Raw genomic sequence first — 14,088 nt, forward strand, 5'->3', positions numbered from 1 at the left:
CCACACACTACACAGAAACATGTTTTCCACTTCAGGATTTAAAAAAAAATAGATGGCCCAGATTTTGGCTGGGCACCGCTGGACGGGTGGTGGTTTTTATCCGCCGGTCGACGTGTTTATACTATCGTTAAACGGTTGTTTATTTGAACGTTGTCAGGAAGATATTCCTGGGGAACTTTGAAAGCATTCCTGGGCGGCTTGGCATGGTGACAGACCGTGCGAACAGAGGCCCGCCATCCCTCTCGACATGTCCGCCTCGATGCCAGACTGTTTCCAGGGCTTCTGCACGTCAGCTCCTCGGCTGCAGGGCCAACATGACCCCCTCAAGGCTCAAGGACATTTTACCACAGACACCTCTCAGTTAAACCCTGGGCAACAGCGTATATGTGGTAAATTTTCTTGGGGTCATGTTGGCCCTGGGGCCGACGAACTAGCCTGCATGGGCCCTGGCAACAGTCTGGCATCCAGGCTACATCCATACAGACTGGCGGGCGCAACAAAGTACAACATGCAGCGGGTCTGTTACTATACAAACAAAGAATCTGACCGTTTTCGTAAAACAGATGCGAAAGTAGTCGTTATACAGATAGAATATCAGTAGTTCTTCATCATCTAGATAGGGCGTCTGACGCGCGCTTGTACTTTATGAAGCAGCAACGAACAGGTTACCAATCAACATGAATATAGATCGCATCCGAATGTTACGTACCTGTAAGGAAATCCTAATAAGTCGACGCGGAAAATGCAGCCATAGATGTATAGTACGATAGCCTTGGATTTGGAAGTTACATGTGTTTGCCCCCTATTAACTGTGAATCTTTCATCCCACACTAATATTCCTCTATATTGCACTTTGATTTGATTTGATTTATATATTGAAATTGTAACAGTGCAATTGACAATACACATGGAACACAGGTCGCTGTTGCTGGTGTTGTGTCCCGCACATAGAAACGAATACTGGAGAGACAATACTCATTTTCACTTGAGTTTAGTGGGGGACGTCGTGTAAATTGAAGTCAAATGTGATATCTTGTTGTTCCAAAGGTTTGTACTTACATGATTATGGTGTAAACACTGCCCGCCAAGTAAATCTACTGATCATTAGCTGTATTCTGTTCACAAAAACTGTTACTAAACAGTTCTGAAATACTCCGCTAGGTAGCGCTGATGACAGGTGAACTAATAAAATTACACTGGCGGGAGCCAAATGTGACATCTGCTTCCCATACAAGAATGGGCCGACACCACTCATCTATATTAGTTGAAATGCTGAAAAAGGTCATTGCCTTATTATCAGATCATCGTGTGGGAGGGAATGAGAAAAAAGTGACAGGCAGGGGCCGCAGGGCTATAAAAATCCTTCAACCGTCATTTCTTCAGAAAAATCCGAAAAGGACACCGTCTCCACTCAAACTGCATGTGATACTCGCAACAAAAACATCTCCATGAAAGTTTCTGATGTAATATTGATTGATTTCAAATAGGACTTTGCATTTTTGCACTTCCTCCTATCTGTGCGTGAACGTGTCTCAGATCTGCTGTATTTCCTTCCCTAATTTCCCAGAAGTGTGCAGCTCGCGACTTTCTCTGTGCACGATAGAAGCCACCGTGAATCAGAAGTAGTTATGTAATACCACGAAGAACATAACGCACCGAACGAGATCAGCTCAATCGAGTTGTGAAGACAGACAAAGGGCCCACGTGCTTTATGAATACATAAATGATACACATGCTAAAGATAATCCAAAAATAGCTACAGACTATAGCAACATCAAAGATAAACCATGTTCTAAATCGTCAGAGCTCTGACAGATCTTTGCAATTACATCTATTTACCGGTACCATTTTGACACAATCTTTTGGCAGTGATAGATAAGATTGGGGGATCTTGGATATCAAAACTAAATCCCTGTCACTACCTTTCCAAGAAAGATTGTAGATTTCTTTGTTGCATGGTGCATAGCACGCCTCCGTCGTCCTACTTTGAAAATTAGATTCTCTATCTACCCGTGGTTATTCCACCGAAAGGAGCAGCATTTTCCTATTCCATTTGTCAGAAACCTGTCTGCACTAAAACTAGATTGCTTAGAGTGCGCCCAAATTAACTTCTAAAAAGCACACGGAGGTCGACAAGTGGAACGGCCTTGTCCTCTCTACCAGGCCTCGGCCTTTATAGATTTCAACAGGACTAGACTTCTTTAGAACACGCCTAGGAAGAAGCAGCTCGGTAGTGAATAGAATGCAGCTCTCAGTCGCTGAGAGCTCACGGAAATGTAGGATTATAGTGATGTCGGGGATATGTGATTCTAAAACATAGCTCACTCGTTATAAATTAGTTCTTTTACTGTTGTCTTATCCGGTCAACGCAGTACCAAGTGGTTTGCGTAATAAACCATTACAAAAAGTAGCGTTGTCTCTATCGATATATCTGCCGCCAGAAAGGAAAGGAGAAGAAGCAAAAGGAAGCCAAGAGCCGCTGGGCATACTCACCTACATCCTCTCATGAGTTAGGTATATCTGAAGACGAAGAAATGATTGCATGTATAATATTATATATATCGCTGGTAATATATTCTGCAGTTTGTATGCTTGAGGGAGTTGGCAATTTTCACCTTGTTTTGACACATTTTCGTTCTATATACAATTCCTTCTCTTCTAACAACTTAGAAAGTTTCCATGCTATAATGTGTTGGATGTTTCCGGAGGATGAAGACTAGTTTTAGAACATGACAGTCGCTGTACCCAATTGCTGGACCTCTTCCTGTGTTTTTTCAGTACAAAGTGGCAACTGTCAAACTTTTCCATCAAACTCCCAAACAATAGTGTTTAAGGCTACCCACTTGGCGCGCTTCTAACTCCATTATTTTCTCTTTCGTGTCCCTAAAAGCTGTATCGTAGGTCCACTGAAAGCTCTAAATGGGCCGAAAAGTGACGCCGTTTAACCCCAATGGACTCACGCGATTCACACACACAACAGGAAGTTGTTAGTGAAGTATCGAGATGAATTTTGGCCTGAGAACAGACGTGACACGACTAACAACATGACGTCATCAGAGCAACTCGTCCCCAGGGTATAGTGATGATCCGTCCTGGATATGACGACAGGTGTTCCGGGCATGGCGAAACATTTCCGATGAAAGAAAATCTTTAGATAAGCGGATTAGCAGGGCTGGTAATTAATAAGGTCAAAAGGGGTATGGACTCTATCGGGGTAACAGGTGTGTAATATATAATTTCCTACGGGTGGCAGTACTAATCTCCAGTAAAGTGTGCTTTTTTGTTGCAGCCTTCGGCAAACGTTTTGGGTTCTGAGTGCCCCGTGATTATGTACATCGTTTTGCAAAGTGAGAAAGTTTGAAGCCCCTATCACACATCTCTTTTCGGGATCTTCCAACGATTTGTTCCCTATCCCAGCCAATGTCGGCGCTGTGTTGGGATTAGCTCCAAAGTCATAGTGGGCTGGTACAGACGAATTCTAAAGACTAGTAGGCAACCTGGCCGGACAATTCCCAACCATAGATGACCTTGCTTACGACTACCTCCCACCCATAGTCTGGAGAAGGTCGGGAGGCCGTGGTTGGCTCTGTGTGACAGGGACTTGACACTGAGTTTACCAGTTTCAAAAGACAGTTGCAGATCGAATGGCATACGGCCAAAATCGATGTTCTCTCACATCTTCCATCGCTATTGTAGTAATGGATCAAGATAACTACTGACTTTCTGCCGGGTTTTTATTTGGGACATCAGAGAAGTGTTTGAAACTTTCTCAACCATGACGACGTCTTGTGTTGTTAGTTGAGACTTTCCGCCTTCGTTGTAAACACGTGCTCGGAATGGCGGCGCCGGGATGATTTCTGGGCGCCTCCGGAGCTGTCAGAAGAAACGTTATGCAACATTTCTATGGCAGGATGTTTGTGTGTGAGAGACCCCGATAACATTCAGAACACATCCATATGTATGCATCCTTGACATTATACACCAGACAAAGGTGAGACTGTGGAAGAAGTAGGGACAAGGTCATTAAACTTTAAAATACCTGGACTTAGACCAAGAGTTTGAGTGCAAAGATAACAAAAAATACTCGGTAGCTAGATTAGGTTTGCCGGTTTGGAAACCAGGCTTAGGTCATGGACCATAGACGTAAAACGATTCCTTCTCCATGTGTTACACCTGCCAAAACAATGACGGGCTGTGTCCAGGTGATGTACCAACAAACTTGACCAGGACGCGGGGGTGGCTGGGTTGTGTGCGATGGCTCCGGCAGAAGTCGGTGATACATCCTGCCAACGTGCGCTGATTACCCGCGGGGCTGATTACGTCTGTCGGTACGTAAGAGCCACGAGTCGCTCATCACGTGCAGAAGTAGAAACAAAGTTGATTCCATTAGGAAGGGATGATAAGGGAGTTTTTTCTCTCCAAAACTTTACGATCTGACGAAGGATACAAGTTTGACACTGCTTTGTCTACGGAGCAGGTTGAGCTTAATGAATGCAAGTTAGGGCTTCAGAGGCTTACGGATTTCAGATATATTTGCAAGCATAGGACTTTGTGTGAAAATCCTTGACACTCTTGGGCCCTGTTGTACCAGAAACTTTGTGATCTACAAAACAGTGACGCAAACTGATTATAAGTTGATACAACAGACTGCAGTAGTTAACGTGAGGAGCAGAGAGACGGCAGGGCGCACTTTCAGTAATGGTTGTATCATTCCGGAACTGTAACTGGTCACATGACCTAGCGATTACGAAACAACTTGAAAGAAAAGTTGGCTAGTCGTTTCCTCCTCCGTAATTTGTCCTTCTGACGTGATGTGCATGTGTCTGCGGGATAATCACCTGTCATCGCGGGTATATATAGCGGCGAGAACAGCGTGTGGCATTCAGGCAAGGAGATCATCCGGCGGACAGAACCTCTCCTCACAGACGAACCTGCAGGACACGTACGACAGACAAGGTAGGTTCTCTGTCTTACTCCAGTCTTTTACTCTTCAAACATTGCTCGGGTTAGTGTTTCCACATAATAGTTCAGTCTATGGGGAGTGTTGGTACTTTGTACAGTATCGTGGGCCATTGGCGGCCAATGGACATTGTCTGGGAAATAGATACTAACCTGGCCAGTTTGATACTGTCTTAAATTTGCGGCCCCCAAAGATCTGCTTGGAGATAATATAAGAAGACGTCTCTACGCTGAAATACTTGAGGTGGATCTGTAATTCGTCCGTCTATTTCTTCTTTTGGTCTTGTGTTGACGATCCAAAATGTATTCTTTTGTGTAAAGCAGTAAGGAAGCATGTACTCATAGGTCTTTAGGTCTAGGTGTGGCGGGGTGGGACGGTGGGACCGTAATATATACGTAAGGCATAATAAATGTACCAAGACAAAGTCACACTGGCTCGTCGTTTGTGACTACGATTGTAAAGGGAAGAGAAGCCCCAGTGTCTGTGCATTGTCTGACTGTTGGGCCCGGTCTTGTCAGCCGTCGAAATGAGTTTTGGCCGACTGGATCTAGAGTAACGGAGATAGACAGTACAATGTTGGGAAATGGGGAGTCAGTTATTACACTATTATATCGCGGCACAAGCAATTGGAACAAATCAGTCTAAAAAAGAATGTGATGGATTTTTTTTGCTCGTAGATGCTTTAGTTTTTTGGCTCGCAATTGTTGCCATTTTGCTGGTCTGTATGGTTGACATGCGAAACTGCGATGTCGTGTATACATGAATGTATATTCACCTATAGAGCCTGTTGACTTTCGTCGTACGATCGTCGTACGGCCGCAAACTGTGTCGTGCAAAATTCGGGTCACCTACTTCCTACCTCGGCCAGTCACGGGTATCGATGTGTTTTATCCATAACCTGTCACATTTCCTGCTGTCCTGCACACCGGTAGTACAAAACGACGGCTGTGATTATTATTAACATAACGCCCTGAAGAAGCTCCGGACATGAACTGTTCAACACCATTATGTGACTGCAGACTGTACAAATTGTGTTAACGTCAGTATGTGCTACGTCTCTGTGTTCATTAGTACGCATATAAAGAGTTTAGGGCGTTAAAGACAGTCGTCATTTCCACCTGCACAGATATATCATGTCAAATTAAGAAGAAAGCTCACTTTTTCATAGGGAGGAACAGTCTACTGTTCATTATCAATCCCAAGGTCAGATCTAGCGCACTCCGGCCTTTTCGTCCATCTTCTGTGCAGAAGGAACAAGTAACTGACGATTTCACATTGTACACCCCAGGAAATATTTTAGAATATTGTGAATTTCTTGTTTTATTTATCAAAGTGAATTTCTGTACATACTCCACTGTTACTTCTTCCCAGCCTGTGATGAGATCATTTCGCCCTTCCTGTCATGAAGTCTGCGGTTACACCATTTCCCCCTCTCACTTCCTGTGACTCTATTGTATTGAAATAACTACGGGCACACCAGCAAACAAACACACACAAATCGGACACTTCTTTCGTACTTCTCCCAGTTTGCATGAGAAATTAGAGCGATAACTTTTCTCAAATAAAGTACGCCTTATTTCCTACCTTTCGCCTATATTCGAAAGTAGACCATCGCGTACTAGTATCAGAAACGTTCGTCCAAAAGTTTAACGCCCACATTGTGAGAAGCGCGCCGTGAAGTAACAGCCACAAAATAATCGTATTAGGATTGCCATCAATCCATTAGCTACAGGAAGGCACTGGCTAAAGTCATTCATAACAGCCTAATTACGGAATAAAGAAGGAAAGTTGAAATTCTTCTGGGAAAGTTGAAATTCTGCTGGGATATATAAGACCTGGATGAGGGCAAAAAGTTTAGTTAAGAAAAATAGATGATATCCAACCTGTCACTTCTGACGCCCGCCAACTGTCTGCAGACGTTAGTTGCCTTCACTTTAACCCCGGTGTAATTTCTTATAAAAGTCATGCACTGCTGCCAGGAGTCGAAGACGTGCGTGAATTAGCGCATTGTGTCAGGTCTCATCACGACGCCGAGTGGAAACATGGCGCTGCGTTTTCATTAACTGTCTGTCGATTGTTGGAAATCGTGTCATTGTCGGTAGTACTGCGCAGGCCCAGTTAATCGGGTCTGACCATGACTCTGTGTGAAGTTAAGGACATGCAGGACATGCACATCAGTCACAAGTCTGTAAACACATGTTCACGTGCGACCAGAACCAACTCCATTAGCGGTTCGACCAATGAGAGAGTGGCTGCATTTCTTAGTTTTGACGGAGGTGGGCGGGGCTATGGGATGGGCAATGCTTACGTGACGTCACCTGCGGTGCCATCTCTTGCACCTTGACATTACTCTACGTTGACAATTGCGGCTTTTATTAATCAGATTTGGCCGGCGGCAACTTGACTAAAGAAGTACTTTGAGCGTCGTCTGTTGGAAGCCATCCAATTTGGTAGCGCCGTGCCTCGCATCAAAGCATCTTGAGAGCTTCCTCCTCACAGAGTTATGAAGAACGACATATACGTCTTGAGTCATGTCTGAAGTGAATCCCTAAAGCCCCTCACACGACTATGTTCCCGACCAAGGTCGGCGCTGAGTTGGGCGTAATCTGTGATTTACCTTATTCTAGCTCAAGTTCGCGCCTCTGATCACATCAAAGCAAGATGTAACTTTTCGTTTTTTTTTTAAATCCATAGTCGACTGGCACAGGCGGTTTGCTTTTAAAGACTAAGAGGTAACCTCATCGGCCACCTCCCAACCACAAATGACCTTGTTCACAGTTGCAACTAACTGCCAACCATGGTCTGGAGACGGTCGGGAAGCCATGGCTATGGGTTAAACATGTGTGGATATTTATCATCCTACTTACGGATGAGCTGCTGTGGGTCGCAATCTGTGTGCTATGTCATATCTTCTTAAATCTTAAGAACTTTTCCCTAATGTGAACCTCTGTGTCCACAGACATGCTAGCCAACACCGTAGCCGCTCTCACCGTGTGTGTGGTCGTGTTCTGGACCATGGACCAAGCGGGGGCCTTACCAAGGTACGGGGAACATCCGTCATGATTCTTGGGGTGGTCGTGCATGTGTCGTGCAAAGTTTAGCTGTTACGTAAAAGGCTGTTCTTGTCTTGCATGGTTCTGTCAGAGCCTGTTTGAAAATCGTACAACGTTCGCTCTGCGAAAAATATGACCGCGCCAAAAGTTTCCTATACAAGATTAATGAAAAGGATGTTAACTAATCATTAAGACCTTTCGAAACGTACATTTTATCATGAAGTGTTTAGATGCTTATTCCAACTTGTGTTTTCTGTTCAACTTTTGTGTAGTTTTACTGGACTTTGTGTTCATCAAATGCCTTCTATATACACACGGTAACACACCGTAGAATCTTTTACACACAAACAAACGCTTTGTGATTCTTGGCAGAAGATATAATTAAGCAAACCAGTGAAGGTATTATTAATCTAAGTCCGTATCCCTGGCAATGAAGAATAATGAAATAATGAGTTAGTGCTGTTGATCTCCTACAGACCAGCAGATGAAGACAACAACCCCCTGGCCCTGTCCAACAGCGATATGCGGCGGATCGTGTCGGCACTAGTGCGGGAAGTGGACCAACTGGCTGCCGAGAAACGGGCCGCCCAGAGAGTGTTTGGACCGTAGGTTTCACACTCACACAGTTCCAAATTATACTGGTCTATGTCTGTCGAAAAAAATGCGAAGAAAATGTACCACAATGATATAATTATCCAATGTTTCTTTACATAATGTAGACAACAAATCCTATGATAACATAGCATGCGAGAAGGCTTGCAACTTTTCATACATAAATACTCGTGTTCGTGTGCATGGAACACACATACACACACAATGCATGTCATAAGAACATAAGCTGGTCACTAGTTTCCAAGGGCATCAGGCTGGAGGTTCTCGCTACTATATGCCTCTGGACAACTTAACCCACCCCGGGGATTTTGCTTGCCTGTACGTAAATTACAAGACCTTCCAGTGAGGCTGGAGCAAAGTTTCCTTGGTGGTATGTTAGACCTGGCACGGAGGAGCTGGCCTATGCGTTTGCTGGCAAGTTCGCATTCCAGGTTACATTTTAACGTTGTATTTGTCTCGTTTGTTGAAGGGGCAAATGGAAGAGAGACTGCTCCACACTGACGTGCTTCAACCAAAAGCTGGCCCACGAGCTCGCCATGGACAACCAGAGGACCGACACCGCCAACCCCTACAGCCCCGGCCGCAAGAGGAGGTCTGCCGAGGAGGAGTCCGACCAATGATCACGGAACCACGCCAGTGAACGATGAGGATACGTACCATGGAACTCAGACTTCCACTGTGACCAACTCTCAGACAAGCAGTGCATTTGTCATTACAGTTCTGAAAGACAAAAACTGAAGGTAGAACATTTTGTTTTAGGTTTTTTGTTTGTTCGCCGCTTATTGTAAACTCTTTGTTTTAGACTAGCCGTTTTAGTCTGATAGGACTGTTTTGACAAGTGTAAAAATAAAACTTAAACCATAGGAGAAACGTTCCTGTAGTTATTGGAGCGATTTAGTACATTGTGCACTCCCGGAGAGTGCAGCATTGATGTGAATTTTATCAGATCTTTATCAGATTATAAGTTATGTAACAGTACAAGTCACCAGCTTGGTAAGGCAGCTTTAGATAGCTTCACCTCAAAATCATGTTCATGTTCTAGGCATGTTAATTTTTTTGCTCACGTATTACACTTATGTTTCCCGGGGCAACACCCATGAAGATTTCAAGGACACCTAGCGAGAAATACTTGAACGACATCAAAATGATATTGACAAAACCTTTGCTACAGATAGTATGGCAGAAAGCGGATGACAGTAAGCCGATGTGTTTGTTCAATCGTTTTCTATGGGTTTCAGTTCTTTTGAAAGTCGCCAGAAAAAGTTTTCTACATCCCCTTCCTCGATGCAAGCAACACATAGCCCTCCTTTTCCAACATTGCCTTTGAAATAAAACAGAGATATGACTGTAACTGTCACCTTGTGTCGTGTCTAGATCTTGTCATGATATAATCCATTCACATGTTTTGTTTTGAAAAAGTCACGGGCTTTCACTTGACTAAACCCCCATAGTAATCCCTTAAGCTCTCTAGTCTTTTATTCTTTGGTGCCTTCCAGTACATCCCGTGATGTTTCATCGATAAAACGTCCTTGGTTCAACGTTTAGTCTGGTGTCTAGGAGTGGTCATGTGACAACCATCGCTCACATGTTAGACCATTTACACGTTTGACTCATTCACAGATAACCACACTTCTTACTGAATTTAGGACGGAAATTTAGTCACAATTAAACAAAATAAATTATTTAAACCGTAGGAGAATAGGACACCCTTTCCCCATCTTATCCACAATCGTCTCTGTCTACAAGGAACAGTCTCCAAACACATACCAGCTATTGTTTTGTCTCCATATGGAGTTGCCCTGGTGTTGCTTTGCTTCACTTCACAACGTACGACCTCTTCTCTTTTGTGTTGCAATTACTTACGTTCGAGCGATAGCACGAAAACATACATGGTTGGTTTTGAATACATGATATTAGATACTACATTCATCTTCAAGTAAATACAGGTACATCACCCAAGAAGGTTTGATTTTCAACCTCCTTGCATCACCCAAACGCTCACAGCAATGATTTTAAAGCTTCTGCGTTCACTAACGTTACGTTACGTTGTAAATCATGAACTTGCAGAAAAAGACGCTGATTAAACGAGACGTCTGCGTGGATGCTGGTCATAAAATCCTCATCCATGCAGACATATTTCGCACTGCATCCATAACTATCATTACCCTGTCAACATCGCCTTAGAGAGGTAATTACCACAGCGACCTTTCTGCACCATACAAGCGTCATTGATAATTCATGCTGCCCGTTCATCATTCCTGTCCTTCTACATGGTGGGTACCAGTCAACGCCTCGTCGAGAACAATGCCAGACCCCACTTTAAACGTCGAGCAATTTTGTATCATAAAATATTCAACAGTGGTGTCCAAAATATGATATCAAGACCATGTGGACAATGGTTCGGTGCAGTCATGCACAGCTGCGTCTCCAGGGAGAGGCGGTATAAATTCGGACAATCCGTCGTCAACAACATTGTCGTCACTTGAAGAGGTTGAACCGGCTGTACCGAGAGAAGCTGTGAGATCCGACACCATGGACAGCAGGGTTGTTCTGATTTTGCTGGGGACTCTAGTCGCATCAGGTAAATTAATATAGAAAAGTAAAACTGTCAAGAGGCTCCTCTAGTCTGTCCACTCTTAAATTGTGTCTTAAAACGTCAAGAAATTTTTTCAGAAGTACTTTTCCATATGGAAAGATACAGGGGTATCCCTTGTAAGTTGTATGACGGGGTATCATACTCAACTGCAACTATGCCTTTTGAAACGGAAATGGAACAAAAGAAAAGAAGCTACAGCATCTAACCATGAAAATACAAGCCTGCTGCTGACTAGTGCAATTGTTGCCAACAACATTTTGAAAGTAGTATTTTAGAACCCGCTCTAGTCGAGGAAAAGTATACTCCAGCACAACATACTGTATGTGGTAGATGATTGTGCTCCGTAGCCTGGGTACCATCCTGGTTAGTTTGCGTCGGCTCCGACAGTCACTACCCGTGGGTATCGACTGTCCGAGGGGACGTTAACGAACCAGAATGTGGTCCCAGGCTATATGTTGTTTTTTTTGTATAATTTCCAACATGTAATCACAAGACGTGGTGACGGCGCACTCAAGTTTTTCAAACTTATATTAATGACGCCACCAACACAGGGGACAATACAATACTCATTTTCACCTCAGCGAAGTGAGGAAAGTCGTGTCAAGTGCCTTTCCCAAGGGCACAAGATCGGTGGCATGTCAGGACTCGAACCCGGGACCTCTAGGTTACGAGTCGAGCACTCTGCTGCTACGCCACACGACCCCACGGCTATGTGTTGCGTGTATGAGTTCCTTAAAAAAACCTTCTTTACCCCACAGGGTCGGCCCTGGTGTGTTACAAATGTTCCGGAACTGGCGATGACTGTCGGAAGAATGTTGCGTCCATGGATAACAACACGGAGACCTGTTCGAGCCTGCAGACTAGATGTGCCGTAAGTACATCATGTTTTCTACGACATGCTAGGGACGGTCAGTTAAAATTCTGGCTCGTGTGCGGACAGACATCGACCGACCATAGGACAGGCTCGTGTGCGGACAGAAATTGACCGACGATAGGATAGGCTTTAATAGAGCCCTACACATGTGAACTACAGTCAAAACGTGCCCCAAAAGACCGACACAATTCCAACTTACGTACTTTGTAATACTTAGACTAAATAGACTGTTATTTGTACGTAGTAACAACAGTAAGGCAAGATCTACCTGCTGCCGTTATCGTGGGTTCGGCGTAACTCTGCTCGTAAAGGTGTTTGTGATGAAACAATACTCGACGCGCAAGGTCACTTCAAATTGTTCTGTTTGGAAAATAGTTTCACATCTATGCAAATTTGGCGTTGGAAATGCAGGAATAAGAAATTTTAGGGAAATAAAAATTAATTTTTCTCTATGTCATCCTGTCATCTATGGCCATGGACTTGACATCGTACGATAGCAACGGCCTTGCAACGGAGACAACACAGAAAGACATCTGCTATGTCCAGCTGTAAAGATCTAGTTCTATTAAAGGCCTGTTAGTTTGTACGAGTCATTCGATGTCTTTGTTCTTTGACAGACCACCTACAGCAAGTTAAGTGGTGACTACGTATCCTTCAGCCGGGGCTGTGCCGTCGTCGCCACTTGCATCTGCGGCAATATTGGAGGTGAGTTCTTAAACACCTATACATGTATACTCTCCCCAGTGTTTTCCTCGACCAGATAGCCTTCTCGGCAAACGTAGATAGTAAACCTCAGTCAATACTGAACTGCAAGAATTGGTCTATAGCATAAAATCATGTTCATTCTACCAGTACCAAAACCTTTATCCATACAGGCACTGGAGCCTGCGTGAGATGCTGCAAAACTGACAGGTGTAACACGACCAGCGGCTCCTCTACTGCGCAGGCCCAGGGTGTGGTCGCCCTGCTCGCGGCCGCCATCTTGTCGATGCTCCTCTCCGGGAAGCAGTGAGACAGATGATTGGTCAATGGCTCAACAAATGACAGGACAGCGCTAGTTAGTAAAAAAAATGGTGTGATGAACAAGGAATAGCGTAGTTTGGCATTCCCAGTGTGCCTTATGATATGAAGCGTGGTCTAATCTCTTTCCAGTCTATCGCTTTTCGTATAGCCTAGCATTTCCAGATTCTTGGAGGGTAGTGTTGCAAATGTGCTCTCTGTAAATTCAATAAGCATTTGTGTGATTCTGAACAACACTTACGAAATGGAAAAGCGTAGTAGCTACATGGCATAATGAATGTTAAGAAATTATCTAACTAGACAAATGAGCATGAACCATGAATCTATAAGGTGGCTGAGACCAAGTAGGTGCAACAACTTTGTGAGCTGTATAATAGGCGACATTCTTACGTGGTATGGTAAAGGTATGCCTACATGCTTGTCGTCAAGGGTTATCTCTTATGGCGCCAATAGTAGACTATGAAATATCGTAAACAAATATAGAAGGCGTTTCAATCCCTGTCCGTGAATTGAAGGAAATAAAAAGCTTCTCGTGACGCTTTGATCGAGAACGACAAAAAGGTCTCTTGTCAGTCTCAGTGAATTCCTCTCTGGTACAAAATGTATGTCGCATGGGATGGGCGGGCGGCGAGAGGTTTACGATCTCATATAGCTGTTTCTAACACAAAGGTACAGAACGTACAATATGATTATGATGAAGGTCGCCATTAAAAATGCAGAAGTGTTAGGCGGCAACAAATCTCCCCCCCCCCGCTCTACTGAATGAATGTGCGATGTCTGTGGAAGCCAACATCGCACTAGAATGTACGTATGTACATAATGTCCTTGGTATGTATAACGTTACGTGCGTCCTGGTCCAGTGAAGGGAATTTGGCAACAGCACTTTAACGCCATTGTTTACCTCAGAATTTGTTCCTCCAGAGGTTATTGAAGGTTGGGTACGTGATAGCGTGACAAAGTCTAATTAAATTTG

The 14,088-nt window shown here is 44.0% G+C and overlaps 2 protein-coding genes across 2 annotated transcripts; both read left to right on the plus strand.

The window, feature by feature from the left end:
* Nucleotides 1–4,796: 4,796 nt before the first annotated feature.
* LOC109475469 lies at nt 4,797–9,965 on the plus strand. Its single transcript, XM_019776086.1, has 4 exons — nt 4,797–4,956; nt 7,920–8,001; nt 8,490–8,618; nt 9,095–9,965. Exons 1-4 carry the CDS (start codon nt 4,812–4,814, stop codon nt 9,243–9,245), a joined length of 507 nt encoding a protein of 168 aa, XP_019631645.1. The 5' UTR covers nt 4,797–4,811; the 3' UTR covers nt 9,246–9,965.
* Nucleotides 9,966–11,102: 1,137 nt separating this feature from the next.
* LOC109475471 (prostate stem cell antigen-like) lies at nt 11,103–13,642 on the plus strand. The gene is made up of 4 exons (XM_019776090.1): nt 11,103–11,206; nt 11,980–12,092; nt 12,713–12,800; nt 12,971–13,642. The coding sequence occupies exons 1-4, from the start codon at nt 11,158–11,160 to the stop codon at nt 13,105–13,107; spliced, it is 387 nt and encodes a 128-aa protein (XP_019631649.1). The 5' UTR covers nt 11,103–11,157; the 3' UTR covers nt 13,108–13,642.
* The last annotated feature ends 446 nt before the right edge of the window (nt 13,643–14,088 follow it).

The sequence above is a fragment of the Branchiostoma belcheri genome, unplaced genomic scaffold (assembly GCF_001625305.1).
Source record: "Branchiostoma belcheri isolate BF01 breed outbred unplaced genomic scaffold, Haploidv18h27 scaffold34, whole genome shotgun sequence".
In the NCBI taxonomy this organism is placed as follows: domain Eukaryota; kingdom Metazoa; phylum Chordata; class Leptocardii; order Amphioxiformes; family Branchiostomatidae; genus Branchiostoma; species Branchiostoma belcheri.